The sequence below is a fragment of the Podarcis tiliguerta genome, assembly GCF_965153285.1.
Source record: "Podarcis tiliguerta genome assembly, chromosome: 8".
Classification (NCBI taxonomy): Eukaryota; Metazoa; Chordata; class Lepidosauria; order Squamata; family Lacertidae; genus Podarcis; species Podarcis tiliguerta.
In genome coordinates, this window is record NC_139541.1 from 57207831 (window position 1) to 57235774 (window position 27944).

The 27944-nt window shown below is 44.8% G+C and overlaps 1 protein-coding gene across 1 annotated transcript in view; it reads left to right on the plus strand.

Moving 5' to 3' along the window:
- Positions 1-27944, plus strand: part of COL9A2 (collagen type IX alpha 2 chain) — a 47651-nt gene that overhangs the window by 3783 nt on the left and 15924 nt on the right. Inside the window, exons 3-21 of the mRNA XM_083453114.1 lie at positions 2321-2356; positions 3293-3355; positions 6242-6295; positions 6733-6768; positions 7849-7872; positions 9309-9362; positions 11627-11680; positions 12040-12087; positions 13281-13337; positions 15388-15441; positions 16527-16580; positions 18292-18345; positions 18498-18551; positions 20548-20601; positions 22500-22553; positions 22729-22782; positions 25463-25516; positions 26986-27030; positions 27247-27300. Of these exons, the coding sequence (XP_083309240.1) occupies positions 2321-2356; positions 3293-3355; positions 6242-6295; positions 6733-6768; positions 7849-7872; positions 9309-9362; positions 11627-11680; positions 12040-12087; positions 13281-13337; positions 15388-15441; positions 16527-16580; positions 18292-18345; positions 18498-18551; positions 20548-20601; positions 22500-22553; positions 22729-22782; positions 25463-25516; positions 26986-27030; positions 27247-27300 (957 nt within the window). The remainder of the gene's footprint in view (positions 1-2320; positions 2357-3292; positions 3356-6241; positions 6296-6732; positions 6769-7848; positions 7873-9308; positions 9363-11626; positions 11681-12039; positions 12088-13280; positions 13338-15387; positions 15442-16526; positions 16581-18291; positions 18346-18497; positions 18552-20547; positions 20602-22499; positions 22554-22728; positions 22783-25462; positions 25517-26985; positions 27031-27246; positions 27301-27944) is intronic.

Genomic DNA, 27944 nt, shown 5'->3' on the forward strand with positions numbered 1-27944 from the left:
TTGGGGGGGAAAGAGATGTTTGGGTACAAAAGAAGGCATTGTATACAGGATCCCAGGTGCAGTGCCCATCCAAAAATGCTAGAGGGAGCCAGTGGGCTTTGCTTTCTCAAATCTGATTTACAGTACAGACCAGAATCTGATTCATCTCCCAGTGGTACCTTGGGTTACAGATGCTTCAGGTTACAGACTCTGCTAACCCAGAAATAGTACCTCGGGTTAAGAACTTTGCTTCAGGATGAGAACAGAAATCGTGGCGCAGCGGCAGCAGGAGGCCCCATTAGCTAAAGTGGTATCTCAGGTTAAGAACAGTTTCAGTTTAAGAACAGACCTCCGGAACGAATTAAGTTCTTAACTCGAGGTACCACTGTATTCTCTTCCCGCAATAACACCCTATTACCATACATGGACTTATCTTTAAAAAACATTCCCTGGAATGCTGAGGAGAGCTATGGCTAGAGTGGGGGTGTTCATTCATTGGCTTTATGTATCAGAATTGCCTTTTCCTGAGGAGGGGGGTTGTTGGGCTTCTGTTATTATTTAAAAGCTGCCTAAAGGAGTTGGCCGAGGGGAGGTGGATGTGGTGGGATGGAAGGGATGGAAAAATGTAAACTGGGGTGGATGATGATGATGTGGAGGGGAATCTGTTTTACGACGCCATGATCGTATGGGGTGGGGCCTAATCCAGGTCTTCCACCTCCTTGCTTGTAACCCTTAGCACGCTTATGTGATTCTGGGATTGCAGTGCAAACTCAGAACAGGATATCTGGATTGCCCATTGGTAATACAGGCACCTTTGATTTCCAAGTGCAAGTTTCTAGTCCTTATGGCTGCAGACGAAAAGCTTGGAGGGGTGAAATTGCAGGTGCCAGGGGCTTGAGAGGGCTTCCAGTACACAGTTCTGGAGTCTTAGTGCCTTGGATGCAATTTTTGACTCCCTACCATGAAAGATGGAAAGAAAGAAAAGAAAACCTGAAAACATTTGTTTTATTTTTGAGATTTATCCCCCACTTCTCTTCAAAAGCAAATCTCAGAGCAGGTTACAATATAAAAGGCGTTTTAAAAAAATGTTTTTTAAAATACAACTGTAAATTTAAAATGCAATTAAGACAGGGGTCGGCAACCTAAGGCCCATGGGCCACAAGCGGCCCATGGGGGTCATTTATCCGTCCCATGGACCCCCGCCACCCACTCAGTTGGCTAAACTGACACGGAGCAGAGCGGGGACCGCCTTCCGTGACACTGGCCAGCTTCCCATTGGCTGCAGGAAGCTTCTGCAGCCAATGGGAAGCTGCGCACACCTCCTCCGCGCCAGAAGGAGCACCGGAAATAGTGTTTGCGCATGCGTGTGTGCGTACTCTGGCCCACCACAGCGTCTGTGAGACCGTGAACTGGCCCAAGCCACAAAAACTTTGCCAACCCCTGAATTACGGCATACCAGCACATCCATCTGCATTATATGACATGTTCAGAAGGCCTGTTCAGAGTAAGTTTGCCAGGTCAGGAGCATCCCAGATTTCAGGCTCCAAACCTGAGACCTGGGGTCATCCCCAGTGATGTCATGGGATGGTGATGTCACAGGGGGCAGGCTCCAGTGATGCCACTGAGCCTGACATATTAAGCCATAACCACAGTCGCTGAGAGCATGCCATTAAATTAAAAACTGAAAGTCTAAGAAATGAGCAAATATACCACTGCTTAGAAATTAAGATAGAAACCTCAGACACCCTTCCTCTTGAGAGTCTATGTAGTAATCTGCAGCTGGCTCCTGCTGGGCTGATGCTTGCAAGCTGCATACACGGTCTTCTTAATAAAAATGTTTCTTAAAACTGCTCTCACCCACCTGGGGTGTCAAGCCTTCCACCTTCTACCTGGGTGTGTCAGGCAAAACAACCGTATTTCAAAGGCCTGCAGAAAGAGGACTGTCTTCAGCTGATGCCAGCCAGATTGATGGAAGGAGGATGTGCTGCAGCTGGGGGTGCCATTGTTGAGAAGGCTTTGTGGGGCGGTCACTGATCAGCTGGTGTTGACATTGCTTAGAGTGCCATCCCTGCTGAATCTCAGAGCCCAGACAGGACAATATGAGGAGAGATGTTCTTTCAAGTAACCAGGTCCAATGGTTGTCGGGTCTTTACACATCAAAACTAACACCTGGAATTGGTTCCAAGGAGGCAGCCTGTGCATATCTTTCAGGACCAGGGGGCAGATATGCTCATTATATCCCCCAGAACTGCATATTGGTGGCTTTGCATTTCCAGTTGCTTTGACAGCGATCATTTCAAGAGGAACATGCTATTAACCAGTTCTCCCCTTTTTTCTCTAGGGTGATAAAGGCCCACCAGGAGCAGCAGGGAGCCCTGTGAGTATCTAAGCAAGCAATGTCAGCGGGGGTTACTTGGGCCTATAAGTTGTTTATAGTGTGAACATTAGTATTAATAAAAATCGGCAATCAGTTTCAGGTTACATACAGTACCTATCTCCCAGCTTTGAGTTATATTGAACTGTCAGGATTAGTTCTAGAATGCAGAGCCCAAAATACGATGCTTATGAGAAGCTGCTGTTGTGGGAGGCTTAAGACCTCTTTTGTAACTGTTGGAAAGCAAAGACAGCCTTCAGTTTAATATGCATTGTTTGTAAGTAGTATCAGACCTTATCGCTGTAAAGCTGTGGTTGTGATTGTGTGGGAAATCAAATTAAATTTGCACTAAAAAACAACAAGCCACCAGTCTGCTCCAGGGGGTTGGGGGACCCTCCAGAGCACATCTGGGGGGCATGTGGAGACAGTGGCGTAGCGTGGGTTGTCAGCACCCGGGGCAAGGCAAGTAATTTGCGCCCCCTAACCTGGGGCAAAGCAAGTAATTTGCGCCCCCCCCCGCTGCACTGTCCCTCCCCCAGATAGTCCCTCGCTCTCTCTCCACACCGCACCGCACGCCTGGCACCCTCCCCTCCACAATGGGCGGCGACCCGGTGGCTCGGATCGGATTCGCACAGCCAGCACTGCAGTGAGAGAGAGTGAGTGAGCCAGGTGGGGCAGAGAGCTGTGAGTGCGAGCGCCCCCCCCCCCGATGTTGCGGCCGGTGCGGCCGGCCCCCCCTGCACCCCCCATGCTACGCCACTGTGTGGAGAGGGAAGAGGGAGTTTCATTGCACAAGTGGAACTGAGCTTGCAGTGTTGGACAGAGCCTTTGGGCCGGCCCTGCGAACATCCCCCAGAGTGGCAGTGTGCAGCTGTGATGCTTTCACTTTCTTTTCTCCCTAACAACACTTTTAATTCCTCAAATGTTTCTGTGTGACAGGGGGCCAAGGGAGAACCTGGCCTTCCAGGTCCAGATGGCCCTCCGGGGAAACCTGGGATCGATGTGAGTACAAATGCTTGTCCTCCTTTGCTCGCTCCAAATCCGGTGTGATTTGCATGCTTTGCTAGTACAGTCAAACCTCGGTTGTCAAACGTAAACCGTTCCGGAAGCCCGGTTGGCTTCCGAAATGTTCCACAACTGAGATGTGGCTTCCGATTGGTCGCAGGAAGCTTCCTGCAACCAAGCAGAAGCCATGTCGGATGTTCAGCTTCCGAAAAATGTTCAAAAACCAGAGCATTTACTTCCGGGTTTTCGCCGTTCGGGAGCTGAAACGTTCCAAAACAGAGGCGTTCAGGATCCGAGGTTTGACTATCCGTTTTCAGCCTGTCCATGGCAGGGTAGCCATATTTAAAAATGTGAAAATCCAGACGCAACGTTGTTGAGCATTTTTGGGCAAAGTTGTTGAGCTGCAGAAACTGGTTGTTTTGCACCACACTCGGGGTACTTTAGCAACTCATGCTGTATATTTGTTTATTTGTCACCCCTACTTCCATTAGACGGGAAATCTTCTGTATTTGTAAGACTGAGCCCCATCCTGCCTGCATGAGGTTGAGCATTCCCTGCTCTATTTGTTTACTTTGCAATCGCCTGCCCTGTGCTGATTTAAAAAGCAAAGAGGGCGTGTTGTTTTGGTTAAAGATATCCTAGAAAAACACTATTGTCCTCAGTTACATCTTGAGCTGTTGATAACATGTCAGGGGCTGCAGCAGCAGGTGAAATAGCAAATTGCTTGCTCTGCTTGGTGCCGTCGTGTTCCTGCATGTGCTATTAGAGGCAGATGCACTGTCAAGGAGATGCAGCCGCCTCCTGCTCAGAGATTGAACTGCTAGCTAGAGATGTGGGGGCTGAAGCCAGAAGGACTGCAACTTGTGCTATCTCTTTTTTTGTAAAAACGGCACCCCCACATCACCCCCAAAGCTAAACCTTTTTATTTATTCACAGAATTTCTTTTCTTTTTTTAAGAAATAAGCTTTGTTTTCAAAAGCTATAAACTATAAATACAGGTACAAAAGAAACACATAGATAGATAGATAGATAGATAGATAGATAGGGGAAATAAATGGGGAGAAAGTACAAGAGCTGGAGAGAGAACACATATAAATAGAAGTACCGGTACATAACATTTTTATAGTATTCCCAGAATCTGAATTTGTGGTTTAGCATTTTCCTGTATTTTGTGACACCAATATATAATAAAGGGATTCCATCTCTTATCAAAATATAGTTGTGCCTTGGAAGTCAAGCAGAATCTGTTTGACTTCCAAAACGTTCGGAAACCAAAGCGTGGCTTCTGATTGGCTGCAGGAAGCTCCTGCAGCCAATCAGAAGCCCTGTCGGACATTTGGCTTCAAAAAATAGTTTGCTCTGGGTTTGCAGCGTTCGGAAGCCAAAACGTTCGACAACTAAGCTGTTTGAAAACCAAGGTACAACTGTAGTTATCTCCATGCCCGCCTTCTTATAATAGTCCTCAGTTCAGTGTCTGAACAGTCTCCCATGCTTTCAGAAATATGGCTGGCTGCTTCCACCTTGCCACACTTCCTGGAGTGCTGCTGCTTCAGATTCTACTACTCTGAAACCCGTCCAGTAGAAAGTGCTGGGTAGGGGGAAAGGGTGCTTATGTGTGACCCTTCTTTTTTTCTTCTTTTTTTTAAAAAAAAGTTTTTTATTTTGCTTTAAACAAATACAGGTAAATATAAACAACCAAAATTACAAAAAAGAAATGCTCAATAATAATAATAATAATAAGGGATACAAAACTACAAAAAAATATCAAAATGCATGGCGCAAAACATGAGCCATTATTGGGGGGGGGGGGAGGGAAGGAGAAGAAAAGGAAAAAAAGAAAATAGAAAAACGAGCCAAAACACAAGAAGGCTCGTCTATTGTACACTTCCATCAAGGTCACAACAGATCATTATTCTTATCAATTCCCTTTATCTGCATTCCCTGGAGTCCCTCATCTTGGTATCAGGGAACATTTCCCTATGCGGTATCATTCTAAACATAACCAGGATCTTTACTGATGAACCCTTGCCCCTCAAATAATTATTTAAACATTCCCATTCTTCTTTCACCATCTTTTTAGGTTTATCTCTTATTGCATCTGTCAGCTTCGCGATCTCCAAGTACTCACACAATTTAACAACCCATTCATCTTTAGTGGGTGTATTTGTATCTTTCAAGTGTTTTGCCACTATAACCCTTGCTGCTGACGTCACATACATAAATAACCTGATTTTGTTTTTGGGAATATTATTTGATACAATTCCTAATAAGAATTCTTCCGATTTCTTGCTAAATGTAGTTTTTATTGATCTCGTTATCGCTTCATAAATCATATTCCAAAATCTTTGTTTCTCTGGACAGGACCACCACATATGGTAGTATGTTCCTATCTGTTCCTTACATCTCCAGCACTTATTATTATATGATTGATTTATTTTTGCTTGTTTTATACCCTTGGTCACCTCATATATTTAAGGTAAGAATGGAAAGGACAAAGCAGGTGGGGGATGCATCTAGTCTCCCCCCCCCCAACCTGGCTGTGCCTGTGATCACTGGGATTAGTACCATAAAGTAGGTAATTTAGGAATCTTGGTAAGGGAATGCACATTTGAGGTCTCTTTGCAAAATGCTGGTTTAGATGACTAGCTTATTCCTTGATTTAGCGGTGAAAGTTACATGCACATGCCTGCATTTCCACAAAAACTTTATTTTACACTTGCAGTTTCTATTTCTGGATGCTCTGCAGCTGTGGCAAAGATTTTTGGTTTGAATTCGCCGCTTCACCCATTTCTTTTCCAGCCCTGGTGTTTTTACCTATTTTATTGCAGATGCCAGTTGATATCCCGCAAGCTGATCCTGTAATTCTCTTTCCATTTTTTACAGGGCCTAACAGGAGCAAAAGGGGAACCAGGACCTTTTGGGCGACCCGGCCCCAAAGTGAGTGACTGTTTTCTGTGTGACTCGAGGAGATGGAGTGGTTCTTTTAAGACTGGCTTGTGATTGTGACAGCTGTGCATTGCAGATGCTGTAGTGGGGGGCTGAAGTCCTCCAGATTAGGACCAACTGGGGGACAAAATGATTCAAAGTGGTTTTGGATGCATGTATGCACTGTATACATCCCCAGCAACTACAGCAGGGGGAAATGGGAGGTGTAATTGGCCTGTGCAAGGTAACAGAGGCCTTAGGTGAATTCAGACAACAATACTGTCCAGACTGCACCTGCAAACACAAGAGGTCCAATCTTATCTGGTAGGGCTGGGTCCTTGGAGCTCATATCTGGATCTGCCCCATGAAGTAGATCTGCAGCTTAAGTCATATTCCACTTGTGTGGATCCTGCTACACCGAATATCTCTTCCCTCTTGCATTCACTCAGGGCCAGACTGGACTTCCAGGACCTCCAGGGCTTCCGGTAAGTGTTTATTCTTTATTGGCTGTATTTGTCAAGAAATTATACCGCTATATGAACGCATCCAGTGCACACATTCACGCCAACATGTTGGATTATAGTTGAGTGTCATGAGAGTGGGCTTGCACACTCCCCTCCTCTCCTCTAGTGCAGCGCTAAGGAGGAGTTATATAGAGTTCACTTTAAAACTAACCACAGTTGCTTGTTACCTCTGAACTTGGGGAAACTGTGGTTTGTTCAAACAAGCCAAAATCAAGCTGTCCTTCATGGTGCTGGCTTGTTAACAACCCGTAGTTTAAACTAGCCAGAGACCCCCCAGGTTTAGACACAGAGGGGAGCTCTCATTATTTTAAAAGTGGAAGCAAGTGCTTCTGATCTCTTCTTTGCAGCCAGAGGAGGGAGCATATGAGCCTGGGGCTTATCAAGGCTCATTCCTATAGCTCTAAGCTATAGTTTAGGGCAGGTGTAGCCAACATGGGCTACTTTGGGCCAATTACCATCTCTTAGCCTAACCTACCTTTCAGGGTTGTCATGAGGATAAAATGGGGAGTGGGGGCGGGGGAGCTATGTATGAAACCTTAAACCTTGTAGAGGAGAGATGGAAGGCAAACATACTATAACTAAGTCACTTATTTAGTAATGTCCCATTGATTTAAATGGAGCTACTCTAAGCATGGATAACAGTTCAATCCTAATCATCCCTCTCTACTCATAAGTAGAGTGGACAGAAGGTGGTGGACGCTTTCACTGGAGGGGGTGTTTTGCCCTGTAAGATGTTTTGAAGCCTCTGCATTGTGGTTTTGATGGATCTGAGTGCTGCACGCTCAGTTGCTATATTAGATCTGTTTGCTGGTTTTTTGTTTATAACTGTTATTATTTGCCTAAACTGTCTACCATCCAAAGAGAACCCTGATTATGGGGCAGGTGACTCAGAAATGCAGTTAATTAATATGACGCAACCAGATTGGGAAAATGAGACAGCTGCTCTGCCTCTGGGAGATACCTCAGCTGCAGCCTTCATGTTTTTCAGCTGGTTTCTTCAACGCAGCATGTTTGTTTACTGTGGCTGTCTTCTCATTTCAGGGGCCTGGGCTGAAAGGATCTCCTGTAAGTGCTGTTCATGTGAGCTTGGGTTTGGCTGGCGGGAGGCAGTGTGCTGGATTTGTGAGCGGTGCTTACAGGAGTGTGTGCTCATAGCTTGGCTTAGAGGAAGGGGCAGTGACCCAACACAAAGGGTCTTGCACTGTCAAAGCATTGTGAGCCGTGATGTGCCACTGGTTTGGCAAATTTTTATTAAAAATAATAATAATCACTTTATTAGTTCAGCCATTCGGAAGAGGGATCTTGAGCCAAAATGTACCGGGGGGCAGGGGGCGGAGTTTTTCCAGCCAGTGGGCCAAATCCTGGGTTCCCTCGCTCCTGTGAGCTACTTTGGTAGGTAGGTAGGGATGCCCACATGCCAATCACTTGGTTTCGTCATGACATCATTAAATGAAGATCCCTGCTAATCTAAGAAGGGCTTGAATTCAGCACCTCTCACTAGGGTACGACTCCACTTGGGAACACCGATTGTCAAGGAGCACATTTCAAGACTCCCAGTTGTTCCTTTGCAGCCACATCCTAAATAAATAAATAAATGGCCATATAAACAAAGATCCTAGGAATAACAAATGAAACAAATAAATAGACCAAGTCTTCCAACGTCATTTGTATATCACAAAAATAGAATAATAAATTTGCAGGAATATCTGTGTTTCATTATTTGTGGTCAATGCCACATCTTTACCTGCCCATAACTGACATATATGATGACAGATGTGGGACAAGGGGATGTGGCTTGGGGGGAAATAGCTCCATGAGAGCCCTGCAGGCCTAATTTGGCCCACAAGGCAGGGGTTGCCCACTGCTTCTCTGCATGCACCAGACGCTGACTGACAGCAAGGGGTAGGTGAGTGGGAATTTTACTTAGTGGCAAAGCACCTACTTTGTATGCAGAATGTCTGAAGTTCAGTTTCCGGCATTTTCAGTTAAAAGAATCCTCTAGCGGGTGATGGGAAAATGATCCCTTCTTACCTGAATGCTGTCAGAGTACAGAGTGTTGGGCTAGAATCTAGATTGATCTGACTCAGCGTAAAATAAACCAGCCTTATCTGTTGATAACTATCCAGACTTTTGCTGGATTAAACAGATTTTTTCCTTGCTTGGTCAGTGGCCAGAATTAGAAAATGCAAACCCAGAAGCGCCTCCAGATGAGCTCTCTCTCCTGTTAAACGTGCACACACTTGTGCTGAAATAGGGCACATATGTTCACTAAAAGTGTCACTTAAGTGGGAGAATGAGGCACTGCGTTTTCAGCAGACATAGATGGAATCGTTTGCTGTAAGCCGGAGCGTGCCTGCTCATCTCTCCTTCTTGCTTGTTAGCCTAGCAAACACTTTGCCACCGCAGACGTCCAACAGAGCCTGAACAGATGAACAAAGGGCTGTTCCCATCATATGACTAAAGAAAAGCATTTTCTCCCCTCTCTGTTTCTTTCTCTTAAGGGCTCTCCAGGCCAGGTTGGACTCCCTGGAGAAATTGGAGCTCTGGGACCCAAGGTAAGGGATCCAGCTCAGATGGGTGAATACTACTTGGGGTTTGCTGGCTTTCCTAGGCCTGCTCTGCAATAAGAGCCTGGCTCTATGCTGCTACAGTTGTCAGAAGTCGATAGGCCTTACCTGTTGAAAATTAAGATGTGCAGAGAAAACTGAAGGGGATTACAGGCAAGCACAGGGAAAGCTGAAGCCGGAGGGCCATATCTTAATGGTACAGCATATTATTATTTTTATTATTACTACTACTACTAATTAAGTTAAACAGTCATTTTCAAAACAAAAGTAACTCAAAGGGACTTACAACAATAAACAAACTCACACTAGCATAAATTAAAACAATGACAAATCTAAAAGACAGTCCTGTTTTTTAAAGGCAGCATTAAAACATCCCACCCAGACAAGGTGGTTACAGTTAATTAAGAGCCAAAGGCTTGGAGAAAAATGAATGTTTTTGCCTGCCGGCTTAAGATATGTAATGATGGCCTCAGGGGAGGTTCCCTGAGGAGAGCATTTCACAAATGGGAAGCCACTGCTGAAAAGGCCTGTTCTTGTGTTGCCTCCCTCCATATACCTGTTATTTACCTCAACTGCCTCACTCATCCTCATCTCTCCCCTCCTAACTCTTAATGAAAATTTGCCCCTAGAGGAGGGAGAAGGTGACCCTGAGATGGAGAAAGGCATCTAGGGGCACTGTGATCGTCTCCAGCTTTCTCTGCTTTTCTCCTAATGAATTTTTAGAATTTTGAATAGTCAGAGCATAGATATTTTTCATGTATTGACTGTAGCATGTAGCCAGGCCTTAGACCAGGCTCCCTCAAACTCAGCCCTCCAGATGTTTTGAGCCTACAATCCCCATCATCCCTGACCACTGGTCCTGCTAGCTAGGGATCATGGGAGTTGTAGGCCAAAAACATCTGGAGGGCTGAGTTTGAGGAAGCCTGCCTTAGACCCAGTGTTCATTGGCATCCAGAGCTTCTGTGATTTATATTTGTGTATTCAAATGGATAGACCATGCTGCACAAACAACTCAGGTTGGGGTGGGAATCAGCAAGGCTGCAACAATATGCAAATCTAAACGTAAACAGGTGGGTGGGTCCCCCTGTAGCCAAGGGGCTCATGTGCTAAGGAGAGGGGAGAGGACAAAAGATCCAGAAGTAGAAAGAAATATGTCAGCATAAAATGAAAACAGCTACATCTCTTCCCAATTGCTTCCATTATCTCATCCTCTTCCAGATCACTAGGACTGTGTATGCTAATATAATTGAACTTCTCTGCCAAATTCTGTATCAATATGTGCTGTAGGCTACAACTTGCATAAATTATGCAAAATTATATTTGCATAAACTATGTGGCACATGTATTCTGCATGTTGTTGTTTTGTAGTATTCTGCAAAATGTATGCTTTTTCTGTTAGGCATGAAGGCAGCAGGGGCGAGAAAAATGTTCCCTTCCACCTAATTCAGAAATCCCTTTCCGTTCAGACACACTCCAAATGGGTTTCCCACGCACACTTTCCAAAATGCCTTTGTAAACATAAGAAACATACTTTTTAGAATGAAACTTGTATTCAACTTCCCCATGATGTTTTGCTGTTCCTCTGTGCCACTCTGCAGAACTGCGGCGTAAACATAAACCTGGCCTAAGACCTTTCCTCCCTGTCCTTATCACTGTATGTTCATTCTCAAATTCCCCTTTTTTTCTAAGTGGCCAAGCAGTCTTTCCAAGGGCTGCAGATCAGTGGAAGAGCAACTGCTTTGTACTCATGAGGCGCCTGATTCAATCCCTAGTGGCACCTCCAGCTGGAGCTGAGAAAGGCTGAGACTCTGGAGTGCTGCTTACTAGTCACTGTTGGCAACAGTAAGCCAGATGGACCAATGCCTGGCTTGCTATGAATGAGGCAGCTTCCTGTGTTCAAGCCAGGTTGTGTGTTCCCATCATCTGCTAAGCCATTATTCACCAAAGACAGCCTCTGTTCTCTTCCTTCCTCGGTTAACTCATCCTCTCAGCAACTCCTGTCACAGTCATTATCTTCACCCTGATATTGATGCTACCTTACCGACAGTCACTGTACTCTTGCCTGCCCATCAGCACCTTTGGGTATTTGGACCTTCATGTCTTCTTCTGGTGGCTGTCAGTGACTCATGTTAAAAAACAACATTTAGTAACTTCCCTGCGTAGGGACTTTGACAGTATTAAAGGGGAACATTCTGGATTGTTTTTTCACATGTTAGGCTGCTAGTCTCTTGACTTTCATGTCTCTTTTTCAGGGCGTACGTGGACCAGAAGGGCCACAAGGGCCTCCAGGGCCTCCTGGGAAACCTGTAAGTTTTATTGCTACTACTTGGGGTAATTTCCATAGAATTGGAGGGGAAAACACTTACAAGGTTGGAAGCAGCCCTGGCTGACAGCTAGAGACTACAATGCCCATGATGCCATGCAAGTGTGATACTTTATTTAAAAAAATGAGTAACTACTGTGGGCTGTGGGAAGCACCTTTCCCTGTGCAAGTTGACCATGCACATTTATTTTTTGATCTGCTCCAGGCTGTGACCTCTATTGGTTGAATCTTAAATCTTTTCTTCTGGTTAAAAATGAGAGGGGACAGTCCTCCTCTCCCTTTCTCAGGCTGATGCACATATTGCCTTTTTGGATACTTGATTGTTTTTCTTTTCTCTTGCAGGGCCCTGTTGGGCGCATCCAAGGAGTTGAAGGCAGTGCAGATTTCTTGGTAAGGAGGGTTGCATTTACATGCCGTGTTCCATTAAAAAAAATAAAAATGAAAGCCACCCATCTTGTACACGATGCTTGAAAAGTAGAAGGCAAAAGATAGGAAGTGCATTTGGGATTTTGGCTTGGATTCCTTTGTTGGCACAGATTCATTGGATGTTTTCAGAGCTTGGCGGTTCCTGTTTTGCCATTCCTTTAAGGGTGGCAGTGTGCACAGCCATAACTAGTCAGAATCCATGATGTTTGGTACGCATGGTGCATGGCACACCGAATGCAGATGCATATTAAGGACATAAGGGCCCTGCTGAATCACTCTAAAGGATTTAGCTCCTGCACCTTGTTTCCAGCAGTGGCTGCCAGACACATGCTTCTGGAAAGCTTATAAGCAGGGTATCGTACTCACAGCATACAGAAACTTCATGTAGCTATCATATCTGCTGATAGGCCTATCCACCATGAATTTGTGCTTTCTGCTTTTTCAGCCCAGTGGCCATCAACATAAAGCAAGCGTGGCTAACCTGTGGCTCTCCAGCTGTTCTTGTTGGACTCCAGTTTCTGTCCTCTCCAGTCAGTCTGGCCAGTGGGCACAGATGCTGGGAGTCCATCAACATCTGGAGAACCACAGCTTCTCCATCCTTGCTATGGGTGTTCAGAGCAGAGGGAAGGGAACTTCTTTCTCATCCTCATTGCCTCTCTGCAAAAGTGCATAGTCGAACTAAGTGCCTTGCTTCCACAAGTTGTACAGTATATTGATGGCCACCAACTTTAGAAGAAGACTAGACAAATGCAGGAGGATAGTGTATTAACCATGATGGCTATGTTCTGCGTCCACCGTCAGAGGCAGTAATACCTCTGAATACCAGTTACTGGGAATTGCAAGTGAGCAGAGTGATGCTGTGCTCAGATCCTGCATCTGGTTCGTCACTGTGAAAACAGGAGGATTCCTCATCATCTCTCTTTGCTTGTCCTGATGTTCTCCTCCTTTTTTCCCTTCACAAAAAATAAGGCCATGTATAAACCTATTAGTTTATCACTGTAAGGTTCCTGGAGGAGGATACTACCTGGAGATCTTGTGAAAGACCAGGTAATGTGGGCTTTAGGAGGAGTAGCTTGTGTTTATCCCTAGCTGCTAAATTCCTTCTCAGTTGAGACAGACCTCTCATCTCCTCTTCCTTCCCTTTTCTCCTCACACAGTGTCCAACCAACTGCCCAGCTGGACCCAAAGGCCCTCAGGGATTACAGGGCTTGAAGGTAAAGCATTGCATGTTGTTTTGGGGTTGATAGTGGTTATGGTAACCTCAAGGAGTTGGGGAATCTTGGACAGCTGCTCTTGGATAGCTAATCGATCCACATACCCTTGAATGCTGAGGTGAATGAACCTGAATTAGCTATTACCTTCTACTCTCATTGTCACTAACAGAAATACCAAAATCCTGCAATATGTTTGGCACCAGCTTGGCAGCAGGAGTTGCCAGAAGGAGGCGTAGAAGATGCCATCCAAATATCTTAGGGACTCCACTCTGGATTTGTGTAGGAGGTTCGGGATCAGAGTTTTCCTTCCCAGGTAGACAAGACCCATCTGCCCCTCACTTCCCTCTACTGCATTGTGCAGAAACTGCCTTGTTGACCATTGAACCCAGTATTGGTCTTGAAGCCATTTCCCAGAGTGTGGTGTGCTGACAGTTTCTAGGAGCCACAAATGAGAGCTGAGTGCAGAGTGGGAACCAAAAGGGGACAAACTACCCCAGAAGGAGCACAACATGTCCCCCACCCATCCCCTAACACTTCATACACCCCAAGGCCTGAAGTAAGGAAGAGAAAACCTCTCTGTTTCTTCACAAATTATACTGTTCTTGTTCAATTTCCTCTGTAAAGTGTTAGCAGGATCCCCCCCCCCCCCTTTGGATTCCTTCTGTGTTATTTAAGTGACTTTGCTTTGCAGAGGATTGGATTGGGATGTGTGATACACCAGTTCAAATCCCTGCTCAGTCACATAAGGTTCACCGAGGCCAGCAAGCTGCTGTTTCTCAGGACAATCTGCTACACATTGTTGTTGTTAGGCAACAATAACTCTTGAGGAAGGGTGGGTTACAAAACTTGTATTAATGAAAACAGCAAAGTGTCTTGTAGGACCTCAAAAGACTAGAGCAGATTTATGGTGGCATAAGCTTTTGTGGAACTAGAGTATAATCATCAAATGTTTCTGTTGGAGTACATTCTAGGCCATGAAAGCATTTTGCCATAACAAATTTGTCATTTTAAGGTACTAGAAAACTGTTGCTTTTGCTTCAAGAGACTAACATACAGTAGCTACCTCTCTGCTCAAACCTTATTAAATAATACAGCCTTCACCAACCTGTTGCCCTTCAGATGTTGTTGGACTACAACTCCCATCAGTCTCTGCCAGCATGCCCAGTCATCAGACTGGATGGCACCAGGTTGGCAAAGGCTGAAATAATAGGCAAATGAGCACTGTTTGCCCATTCTCTTTCTCAAATGATGAGCTAACCCCACACAGAAATGGCAGTACTCCATCCTTTTTCTGTGGTAGTTACTAGGCCACAAAAACATGGTGGCTCTCTCTCCGTCTCTGCTTATAACGATGGTTGCTAAGGGAACACAGTCTATGGAGCACCTGTCCATTGTGGTTGCTAAGCAACATGATGGATATGGTCCTCTAGAGGTGGCTGCTAGGCAGTGCTGTAGCTGTGATGCTGTAATTTATCTTCTCATGCAGGAATAGGGAACCTGTTGCCCTCCCGATGCTGTTGGGCTCCAGTTTCCATCAGCCCAAGCCAGCATGGCTAGTGGTCAATGATGGTGGGAACTGTAGTCCAAAACTAAATAGAGGGCCAAGATTCCCCTATAGTGGCATCTGGTATTCCTTTTTCTGCTCTGTGAGCCTGTTGCTTCTTTAATTAAAACAATCCTGGTATGTCATTGCTTTATCTGAGACCCATCTTTTTGAAATTTCAAAACAAATTTTCTAGCCGTTGTGGCTGGTCGGTCTTTCTTTCTTTCTTTCTTTCCCAATAATCCTTGTGCTTGGAGTTGTGAAGATGTGTTTGGGATATGCTTGGACTTCTTATTGGTATGCCTGAGAACTCTCTGTCTCTCTCATCTCTGTCTCTGTCTGTGTGCGTGTGTGCATTCGTGTGGTCAAACCCCATGTAACAACCACTAGCAAATCGCATCGTAATTGGTTGGAGAGGTGGCATGCTGTTTGATTATAGAGTAGGAAACTATTCATTCTATGTGAGACTCAGGCAGCCTTTAAAATGTTGGCTCTCTTTCTCTATAGGGACACAAAGGCCGTCCTGGAGCTCTGGGAGAGCCTGGCAGACAGGGCAGACCAGTGAGTACATACTTGGTCTATCTCTTCACAGTACCTGCAGTTGATTTTAAGGAGAAGGGTGCAGCCTGGGCAACTGAAGTGCTATTCACACATTACACAACAGCAAACCCAGCCTGGCAACTGGAATTACGTTCAGCTGGAACCCCCATCTAATCTGGGCTCCCTGTGAAGTTTATGTGTACATTTGCAAAATTAAGGCTGTTCCCATCTACTCCATTCCCCCCCCCCATGTGTAGATCCTTTAAACATAAAGAAACACCACAGCATGTGTGAACCAGCCCCGGGTTCTGAGATCTTCATATTTAGAGTGTTGTTGGCATGGTCTTAGGGATCTTCCAGGCAACCTTTTTATTGAACATCCACCCTGATTTGTTTTCACAAAGTGTATGTGGAAGTTATACTACATTGTGTCAAGTGATGGTTATCCCCCCATTTGATTTCCTGTCACTTTCCTTACTGCAAAAAGGCTGGGTGGTTTGTTTTTTTATGGAAGCACATGAACACCAAATCTGCTTCCTTTATTATTTTAAAATTTTATAAGATTGAATCCCACCTGCAAAATAGCAACAGGGTTGCCATATTTGGAAGAGCAAAAAAGAAGACACATTTATCAACCTCTACTTTTACCTTTGAATCACTATGATGACTCTACCCATGAAAAAGAGGACGTGTCCTGGGAAAAGATGACATATGGCAACCCAATGGAAACAGTTTCATTGTTAGGTGTTGGAAAAGAGAGAAGCAGATAAAAAGAAGTTGTGGGATGAAGATTTTTTTTTTTTTTTAAGGAAGAAAGAAGCAAGGGGAGACATGAAAATTGCATGGCAATACCAAGGGCAAGGAGAAAGACAGACTTGTGTAGGATGATGAGGGAAGACCTAATAGACCTTGACAGCATAGAATTGAATGTAGATTTCCTAAATTCTTTTCCATTCTACCATAGAATCAAACTTACAGCTTAAAGTCCACATTTCCAAGCTGGTTTTTGCATTTTTGTTTCACTTGTAGCTCTGACATCTTCCTGTTTTTATTTATTTATTTATTTATTTATTTATTTATTTATTTATTTAATTTCATTTCCTCAGGGTCCGAAGGGTGATGTGGGCCTCTCTGGAGAACAAGGCATTCCTGGCCCTCCCGTAACGTATTTATTTATTTCTGTTTCTTAATGTTCTTGTTTTCATCTTAGACCTGTGGGGACATAATTTATATGTTGTATTTTGTCTTTCCACCAGGTCAGTGGAGTTATATTAACTGTATTAATATGGACACTTTTTTTCAAGAAATGTGGATATCTTCTTTTATTCCTGCCTGTTCGGTTGTGCAAATAAGTCCACAAAAGGGTTTACCAGTGTATCTGTTCACATACAACCTTACCTGGTCACCTAGAGATATGCTCATTCCTTACCACAGGGGACCAGATATGCTATTGTTTATACCCCTGTATTAGATAATATTGAGACTTCCATACAGTTTATGAGGTTAATTAATATAACCTTCATTTTTACTTGGTATTAGGTTATTGGTTTCTGTTTTTAGTTTCTCTACTTGCTAATTGCCAAAGGGGGGAAAATGGCTGGAGAAAAATATGCTTATGATGTAGCCACTTCAGTCTAGGCATATTGGGGGGCCGGTGAGGTGAGCGAGTGATGAACTAAATAAGACTTTGTTTGTTTGTTTTTAAATTTCATATTATACACATAGCACAGTTTTATTTATTTATTACCCACCTGTGGTGTGAGTCCATTGGACTCCATAAAATTTACTTCTGATTAGATATGTACAGGATTGAGCTGTAAATTGTATATAATGCTTTTCGTGTTTGGAATGCAGCCTGCAATCCCCTGCTGCTTTCACTGCTTGCTTCTGGAAGAGCCTTTGCAGGGCACTTCCAGATGACCTATTTATTGAGCATTCATCCTGATTTGTTTGTAGCAAGGTTACCAGATTTTTTTCAATGAATCCGGGGAAATTTTTCAACTTCAATGGATTTTGTATGGGGACTGATGTGTAAATCCGGGGACCAGCCCCGGAAAACGGGGGTGTCTGATAACCTTAGGTTAGAGTACCTGCATCAAAGCAGGTGCTTTCTCACATTCCGGTGCATTTCCCTATCACTTTTCTAATCTCAGAAAGTCCAATCTTTTGGGGAAACACCTTTGTTGCGCAAGGCCTCTCAAAATCACCTACAATTGACAACCTGTAACAGATTTAATTCCACCCCGAAATAGTGACAGTCTGGGAAGGACCATAATTCTTAACAGTCAGAGCCTGATTACTTACCAGTGATCACTTTTTGACATGTGGGGTGTATCATATAGGCAGACTCTAGAGTTCAAAGGCAAAGTGGGAGGAGGGTCAATTTGGGACTGTATTCTTGGCCAATCCATCTTAGTTTATCGCATTACCATTGAGGCATTCTGCTCTCAGGGTCTACAAAGAGCTCACTTTCCCACCGAATTCATTAGTTCAAAGCTCTTCTGCTTTGGTGATAAGAAGGAATTAACAGGACGGAATTCTTTGTTGAAGCCGGGTGGAAACTTTGTCTTTGCTTGAGTAAATGTTATGGTCCTTTCACTTAATATAATCATTAAACTAATGTCTCGACTCCTGTATGGGGTTGTGGGCAGGAAATATCAGCATTAGGTGATAATCAGTGAATCAGACAGAAAAGGTGGCGAGGAAACTGGTGATTAATCTTTACGGGTAATGACTTCCCACGCTTCATCCATGGATGGATATTTTTCAAGATGACAGATGGGTTGGGGGTTTGAACAGCTTTAGCTGCGAGATGAGACCTCACCCAGAAGGAAGGTAATTAATCCAGGCTTGGTTTCCTTTTCTTTCCAGGGCCCACAAGGTGTCAGAGGATATCCTGGAATGGCAGGCCCCAAAGGAGAGATTGTAGGTACACTAGGCAGAAGGGAGATGGTGAATGAGCTGATGATGTCACAACTCAGCAGGACACCATTTTGGGAGTTTACTTTTGTCATCGGAGCACAAAGAGTTTGCTGTGAATCTTAATGTCTGCTTCTTTTCACTCTGTGTTTGCATAGGGCCCTCAAGGTTATAAAGGCATGATTGGAACCATTGGGGCTGCAGGGCCACCGGTAACTCATTTATTCTTCGTTTTTGGGTTTGTTTTTCTGGTTAACCCTGTACATTCACTGTGGTCCCATGTTTGAGCCCTTTGACCAGTGGCATGTGGTGAAATTTTTCATAGGGGAACAGTTAGGGCCAGAGGCGCCATCTTGTGAGGGTGATTAGCAGGGGAGGGGGATGTCCTGACGTCACACGTGTGAGCGTTGTGCCTCCCTCCTCAAGCCAGGCAGAAGCTTCAAAGGCTTTGGGAAGGAAGCACCAGGCCTCTGACAGGATGTTGGAGCCTTGTTGCCCCCTTCCCAGAGCCAGATGGCCTTTGGGAAGTTGGAGGAAGGGCTCTTGGATCCTGTCAGAGCATCAAGCCTCCCTCCTTTAGCTGGGCAGAAGCTTCCCAGACTTTGGGAAGGAGGCGCCAAGCTTTAATACTTTAATACTCTAATTTAGGGGACTAGCCTAGTTCACCATGTCCACTGACTGCATGCTACTGCCTTTGACATCATGGATGGAAACTGGATTGTGGGTGTGAAAGTCTCTTCCTTGGTTTTTGCCAGAGGAGTTTTCTGAGAGGATAATCTGAGCAGATGTCCCAGGAGCTGGACATCAAAGGACATCAGTTCCCTGACACCACAGAACTTCTCCTGGGCCACAGGGCTTGGCTGTTTACCCATGTTCCACTCTGCACCACACGCTAAAAGGAACTCATAGGAGTTACCGGCCCTGAAAGAAGCATTCATAAAAGATGCTAGAAACAACATTTTGCCCTGCTCTCTTTTGAACTAGCGAACATGGTTAATACAGCATGTAATGCAGCCATTGCTTAAACTCAAATAGTGGCTCCCTCAAGGGTTTCAATAAATCATTGCATTTATGGTGTACATTTCAAATTTTCAAAGTGTGTGCTGTAAAGTTTTCAAAGTGTTCAGCTAACCTTCTGCTTCACATTCAGAGGCGGAGCTAGCTGCTCTGGCACGCGGAGCAGCACACATGCTGTGCACCTGGGGGCGGGGCTAGCGCCCCAGGGGGGCGGGTTGGTGATGTCACACACCCCCCCCCCCCCCGGGATGACACCTGGGGCGGGCTGCACCTACCACACCTCCTTCCTCCACCAGTGTTCACATTTTGTGTTTGGTCTATTGTTAACCAGTTAAACTTTTTTCTAGGGGGTATCCGTGTTACGTCTTTTTCAGAGTCTTGTAACCTCACAAAGATTGTCAAATGGGGCTAATTCTACCATTTCCTGTTGCTGTCCTTTGGGTGATTTAACAGTTGCTGGGTTTTTTGTGTGCTATTTTATTGGATATATATTTAATTGCTTTGTGTTACACACAGAGAGATATATGCCACTTGAATTGCTTTGACAGAAAAATGAGGAAGAAATAATGAACCAGCCTGATGCTGGTTATTTTGTAATATTTGCATATCTTAGATGTGGGGGAAGAAGTATCAGGCCTTAAAATGACAGTGGCTTGCCTAAGTATGTTTGTGATTAAGGGTTTTTTGTTTGCTTGCTTTAAACCAGGAACTTCTTGGTTTGGAGCTCTCACACTTACTGCACAATCAGACTCATTACCAATGGGGCTCACTCTCAATTTAGTGAGCATAGGGATTACAGGATTCACCACTCTACTCCCCCACTCTCAAAAGATGCAAATTGTCTATCCATAATCACCTGGAATCAGAAGCTCTTCCCAGCTCTCTGGCTCTCCATAAACAGATTGAATCAGGCTTCAGGGACTTTAGAAGGATCCATGTTGGAGTCCATGTTCTCTGAAAAGGATTATTAGAGTGCTTCCAGATAGTTGGGCATGTTGTGGGATTAAAAAGGTCAGCCCATATCCCTTCTCCTCTTTAATTTGGTATTTAAAAAACCCTAAAAACCTCTATTGCCTCTGATATCTCAGTAAACTGCCTGCAATATTAAAGACACATGTTAATTTTAGGAAGGCTTGAAAATATTCACTTTCTTTTTCATTTTCTATTTTAACCATAAAACATTTGTTGTAGGGTGAAGAAGGACCCAGGGGGCCACCAGGACAGGCTGGCGAGAAGGGAGACCTTGTGAGTAAAACATTTCATTGCAGCATTCAGTTGAATCATCAGGAGATAAGCAGTTTCATGATAAGGGTGCTCCTTTGACCTTTTTTTCTGATTTCTTGATAAATTCACACCACACCACCCTATCCCAGGGGCTCAAGAGCATGTGACAACTCTCACTTCATTAATTTATTTCACTGATTTTAGATATTTCAGTTATATATCCCATCCTTCCTCCAAGGCTCTTTAGGGCAGCAGAGCATATATTTCTTCCCCTACCCCTTTTATCCTTGCAAGAACCCTGTGAGGTAGGCTAGGCCAGTGGATCCATGCCAGTTTTACGGCTGAAAGGGAATTTGAATTTGGCTCTTCTAGATGTGCAAGGGCTGTCACTCAGTGGCAGAGCATCTCTTTGCATACAGGAGGTCCCAGGCTCTATCCCCAATGGCATCTCTAGGTAGGACTGGGAAAGGTGCCTGCTGCCAATCATGGGAGACAGCGCTGAGCTGGATGGACCAAGGGTCTGACTTCCCATGTTCCCAACAGCACTGGAAATTCACTTGGAACTGGGCCTCTTAGAGACGGCAGAGCATGTCCAATTAGAATTAGTTCTGTAATCTGCTCCCCATCTACATCTGAAATTGCTTTTTGAAACTCTCCCAAGAACCTGAAGGGCAGAGCTTTCTGACCTATGCTTCCCTCCCCCCAGCTGTGATGTTTGAACAATACCGTTCCTTCCCTCTTTATTTCACCGGGGCAACAAAAACCTCAGCTCCTTCCAGGTTCCACTGGCTCATTAACTCAGCCATCATCAAGATGCATGTTGACTTGCCTTCAGTACAAACGGGATTAGTGGGATTCCAGCCTCCCTGCTGTAGCTGAAGTGGGGGGAGTTGGAGTCTAAACTTGTATCATGAATCTTGCTTTTGAAATTTATCCAACTACTTTCCTCCTCTCTCTCACGCACACACTCCCTGGGGCCAGCCTAAGACATTTTGCTGCCTGAGGTGAAAAACAAAATGGCACCCTCCTCCTGCTCCAGATTCTAAAGCTGATGGGACTGGCAGTTTGGGGCCGGCCCATCCATGAGGCAAGGTGAAGCAACTGCCTCAGGCAGCAGGATCCGCAGGAGCAGCAGATCTGGCCTCCCAGGAAAGCACTGTCTGCTGCCACCGCCGCTGCCCTGGTGGTGACGAAAGCTGCGGCACACTCCTTGAAGGCTGGATCTGCCTTCTCCACAGCAGTCCCCCCGCCACCCCTGCATCAGCCCCTCAGTGAATAAGTGGCACTGCTGGTCTCTTTCCACCCCTAGTGTAATGGCGGGAGCAGCCCTCTGCAGACACATGGGTTCTGCACCCAGCCAGTGGGTTTCAGATTGGTGTCCGCCCCCAACAGCCTTTGATTCCCACTTCAATCGTTGAGTAATGGTGATTTGATTCCTCCTGTTGTCCCTTCTTCCCAGGAAGTGGGAGGGGTACCACTGTGTGGTTTGCCTCAGGTGCCAAAACATCTTGGGCTGGCTATGGCCAGTTGAACCTTCAGCCCCATCAGCACCATGCATTTAAGGCACTATTATGATAGGTTCTTTAGAAAAAATAAAAAAATTGGTTGGCTTTTATTTCCACTTAGCTAATTGGTAGCATCGGTTCACAGCTATGCTTTTGATTTCCGGTACAATGTGCAGTTACTTGACGATCAAAAGCCCAGAGGAATTTAATGCTACAGGAACTCCCTTCCTTCTTGCAGTCAAAAGCCAGCCATTGATTTTCTGCACATTCAGTGTCTTGTTAAAGTTTGGCGGGTCAGTTGGTGGCAGCTATAAGCAGTGCAGAAACCACAGCCAGAAGCTCATTCAGATTTTTGTGGTTATCATTTCCTTGGTATATTAACAATGGGTCTTTCTGGGGGGTTACTTTTTTTAGGGTGCTCGTGGTTTCAGGGGCCCTCAAGGAGGAATGGGGCCAAAAGGGGGACAGGTAAGTATCTCCTTTTTTCTGACCTCCATCTTGGAGTCCAATGGTGTTTGGGGGAGAAAGATGAAAGTAAGATTCCTTGATTTCCTGCTTGGGGTAAATCAGCTTCCAAATTGACTGAAAACATGTAAACATCCAGAAACATTATTACATTTTTCTTTTTTCCCCTTCGCTGTAGGGTCTTCCTGGGATTGATGGCAAAGATGGCACCCCAGGTATTCCTGGGGTGAAGGTAAGAAGATGCCCTTAAACGATGTAATTGACTCTTTGTTCTGTATGCATTTTCTTTCGTGTTGTTTATTGTTCTGTCGTGATTGTATTTTGTTTTGTGTTGTGTAGGCTCCTATGTTGTTAGTAATGGGCCCCACCTGCTAGCCTGCTCCCTAAAATATCACATATTTTGTTAAGTGCAAATGGCTTTAGATAACTATTAGGTCCATGAATTACCATATAGCATTTATTTAATACAAAAAACCAGTGACAATTTGTTGTTGACAAAGGACACTTGGACATACAAAGGGCCCCATTACATTCAGTAGCTTAGGGCCTCATCAAACCTAAATCCAGCCTGGGTGAGGGTTTTTGATGGGAGGGGCAGCAAAGCAGCTATACCTATCAAGTCTCTCTCTCTCTCTTTCGCTCTCTCTGTATGTATGTATATATATTTATATATTCTTTCAGAAAGCTAATGTATGGACCAAAGTCCTCCCTTCACAACCACCAAGCACATGTGACACCTACCCTCCATATTATTTATGGTGCCTCCACTACACAAGGCCTACTCCCAGTCTCATTCCTGTTTGGCAACCGTGTCATGTCAGAATGGGCCTGTTCTCCTTCTTCCCTTTCCCATTTGTAGCAGTTGCTAAGCAACACAGAGCCCATGTTGTCCTTTTAGTTGTTAGGCCTCACAGGGACCCAGACATCGCTTGTGTTTGCTTAGCAATTCCCAGAATTACAACCCCCGCAGGTAATTTTTGTGTACTAGGCCACAGAGGGGCTAGGAATGCTGTAACAGTATTATTATTTTATTTACCCCCGTAATTGTGCCCTAAGTAGTTCATGACACCAGAACAACAACACAACAACAACAACAACAATGCATATTAGTACAACCAAGAATCATAGAATCATAGAGTTGGAAGAGACCACAAGGGCCATTGAGTCCAACCCCCTGCCAAGCAGGAAACACCATCAGAGCACTCCTGACATATGGTTGTCTTTTGCTTAAAGACCTCCAAAGAAGGAGACTCCACCACACTCCTTGGCAGCAAATTCCACTGTCGAACAGCTCTTACTGTCAGGAAGTTCTTCCTAATGTTTAGGTGGAATCTTCTTTCTTGTAGTTTGGATCCATTGCTCCATGTCCTCTTCTCTGGAGCAGCAGAAAACAACCTTTCTCCCTCCTCTATGTGACATCCTTTTATATATTTGAACATGGCTATCATATCACCCCTCAACCTCCTCTTCTCCAGGCTAAACATGCCCAGCTCCCTTAGCCATTCCTCATAAGGCATTGTTTCCAGGCCTTTGACTATTTTGGTTGCCCTCCTCTGGACACGTTCCAGTTTGTCAGTGTCCTTCTTGAACTGTGGTGCCCAGAACTGGACACAGTACTCCAGGTGAGGTCTGACCAGAGCAGAATACAGTGGCACTATTACTTCCCTTGATCTAGATGCTATACTCCTATTGATGCAGCCCAGAATTGCATTGGCTTTTTTAGCTGCTGCGTCACACTGTTGGCTCATGTCAAGAGTCTAATCCTAATTCGGTTCATATGTAATGGGTTGTATCCAACTAAGTTCTACTCAAGAATAGGCCCATTGAACTTAATGGGCCTAAGTTACTTGCATCCATTAATTTCAATACGTCATTTCTGGGTAGGACTGACATTGGAAGCACCCTGCTTAATAATCTAAATGAACAGTTCATTTTGCTAACACTAACCTTATGGTAGGGACGCGGGTGGCGCTGTGGGTAAAACCTCAGTGCCTAGGACTTGCTGATCGTAAGGTCGGTGGTTCGAATCCCCACGGCGGGGTGAGCTCCCGTTGTTTGGTCCCAGCTCCTGCCCACCCAGCAGTTCGAAAGCACCCCTAAGTGCAAGTAGATAAATAGGGACCGCGTTTCCGTGTGTGGCACTGGTGCAGGCTCGCCAGTTGCAGCTTCGTCACGCTGGCCACGTGACCTGGAAGTGTCTTCGGACGGCGACGGCTCCCGGCCTCTTGAGCGAGATGAGCGTGCAACCCTAGAGTCAGACACGACTGGCCCGTACGGGCAGGGGTACCTTTACCTTTTTAACCTTATAACATTTTAAAATATCATAAATTACTGGAATTATCCATAATTAAAACACAATATTATGTATGAATTATATAATGATAAATGATAAACATTTGTGTAGTGCTTTCAAATGTTCAAAGTGCATTATCTAGCTGTAGTCCTTACAACAACCCTGCAAGCTTATTCAGTATTACTATTATATTATTACTGCTATCACTAGTATTACCGTTACTATTATATTCTAGTTATAGAATATATCACCACATTCTAGACTGGGGGACTGAGGCTGAGAATTGCTGGGCTGAGGCCACTTAGCAAGTTCAGGCAGGAGGAAAATTCAAACTGGGAGCCTCTTAATATTTTTTCTCAGTCTTCAGATTGCAAAGAGATCTTGGTGTGACCTTTGCTTGATGTTAGGTCCCTGTGAGATCCCATGAGTCTCCTTTTTGTAAAGCAATAAGATGCTGTTCCCTTCTGTGAGGCTGGAGTTGTGTTCCTACAGCTATTGAAGTTTTATTTTTTTAAAAGACAAAATTGTAAGTGCTGCAACCGTGTCCCGTCTTGCTGTTTCTCAATATTTGCTTCATTCTTTCCTGCCTTCCATTAATGGCTATTCTTCTGTCTTGTAGGGAAGTGCAGGGCAACCAGGTCTTCCAGGGCCTCCAGGCCACCGAGGCTTAGCTGTAAGTATTATTACTTCAGGTGATATTATTATATCACCTGAAGGTAGTTTGGCAACCTTCCTAGTTTAGAATCAGCCCAGCCAATTTATCCATTGGTGAAAAACTGCCACTGCTGTATTTCATTTAAAACAAACAAACAAAATCTTCTCGTCTGTGTAATCGTAAAGCTCTTATTGAATATGTGTTGGGAACAGTGAAGATTGTGATTCGAACTAGAAAATTGGATATTACTGGGTAGTTTGGGAAGTCTTTAGCTGAAATGGACAGGTTAACTGGATCATGTGGCAGTAGATGGGAACTGGGAATTCTCAGGAACTGCTGCAGAGATGGGCTCCTTAGGTCAGGAGTGGGGAAACTTTGACTCTCCAGCTGTTGCTGAACTACAACTCCCATCAGCCCCAACAAGCATGGCCAATGGCCAAGGATGATGGAAGTTGTAGTTCAGCAACAAATGGGTTACCAAAGGTTCCCCACACCTTTGTTAGATATTTGAGCAACAGCTGTAAAGGTCCTCAATTAGGGGAACATATGGCGCTGTTGGTTAAACCACAGAGCCTAGGACATGCTGATCAGAAGGTTGGTGGTTTGAATCCCCGTGACGGGGTGAGCTCCCATTGCTCGGTCCCTGCTCCTGCCCACCTAGCAGTTTGAAAGCACGTCAAAGTGCAAGTAGATAAATAGGTACTGCTCCGGCGGGAAGGTAAACGTCATTTCTGTGCACTGCTCTGGTTTGCCAGAAGCGGCTTAGTCATGCCGGCCACATGACCCGGAAGCTGTATACCGGCTCCCTTGGCCAATAAAGCAAGATGAGCACCGCAACCCCAGAGTCAGTCACAACTGGACCTAATGGTCAGGGGTCCCTTTACCTTTACATTTATGTCCAATAACATATGATTTTAACATTTTAAAAAAACAAACCATAAGCATACCATAGATTCATAGAATTGTAGAAGTGGAATGGACCCTGAGGATCAACTAGTCCAGGCATAGGCAAACCCGGCCCTCCAGATGTATTGGAACTACAACTCCCATCATCCCAAGCTAACAGGACCAGTGGTCAGGGATGATGGGAATTGTAGTCTCAAAAACATCTGGAGGGCTGAGTTTGCCTATGCCTGAACTAGTCCAACCCCCTGCAATGCAGGATTATGCAACAGTCCCACACAGGGATTGAACTTGCAACCTTGGCATTATCAGCACCACACTCTAACCACTCTATCCAGGCTGCCACATGTTGGCAGAACTCTGCGTATAAAAATGATCCACGTGGCTTATCTAGCTGAGTGCCACATCCACCAACCATCTGTGGTAATGCATTATCTAGTTTCTCTCAGAATGAATTTATCTTTGGATCTGGACCGAGAAACCCAACCCTCGCCAAGCCAAGCAAGACAAGAAATTCTGGTATAATAAATATTAAATTATCATACAATAGATAATTTGGGGTTGCTGTTTTTTTTCCATCGCAGGGCTTGCCAGGCACACCTGGAACCAAAGGTGGCCCAGGACAGAAGGTGAGTGCCTTGACTTAATAATATCACCTGCTCCTCTTTCCTTTTAAACCAGCCTTCCCCTGGTTGGGGCTGATGGGAGATGTAGTCCAAAACCTCTGGAGGGCAACAGTTTCAGGAAGGCTGTTATAAACCATATACAGATGGCCACCACAGGCACATTGATGGATCAAGGAACCATCTAATGCTTTGAATTATGTCTTTTGATGTTTTAAACAGGGTGAACCAGGGGGTCGTGGCCTGGGAGGCTCATCGGGGGCACCTGGGAAAATTGTAAGTAAAAAGGGATCTCCGCCTCCCATTATATTTTGTTTCTTAACTTTAAAACATAGACACTTTAAAACAGCAGACACTAAGAGCTCTGCAATATATCCCAGTCTCTGAGGTTTCCTTGCTTATCCAGTAGGTGTTTGCTTCCTGCCACCTTTCTCATAATTTATTGTTAATTCATTTTATTTATTCTCTCTCTCTCTCTCTCTCTCTCTCACACACACACACACACACACACACACACACTTTTTTCACTTTTGCTGTTTGGAGAACCTCATTTTCTCTTCTGCAGGCTGTGGGGTTTTTTTTGGGAGTGAGAGAAATTGTCTTCTTGGACTCACAAGCACTTTCTATTACATTAATGATGCTTCTGCTATTAATAATGTATATGTAAATGACATCTCTATGTTGGTTGGTTTCTGTTAGTTGCCTTGGTTATATCCCACGGAAATATTCAACATTTATAAATGAAGTTGGGCTCCTGTTACTCCCCGCTGCAGGGGAAGAAGGTCCAATATGGCTTCACCTGCAGACATCAAATGCTTGCATTTGAATGGCAAAAAGGTGCCAGGGCAAAGCAGGCGTTGCTTTTGGTGCTTGCACTTTCCTGCTTTGGACAGCAGGGGGCAGCACTAGCCTATCAAATT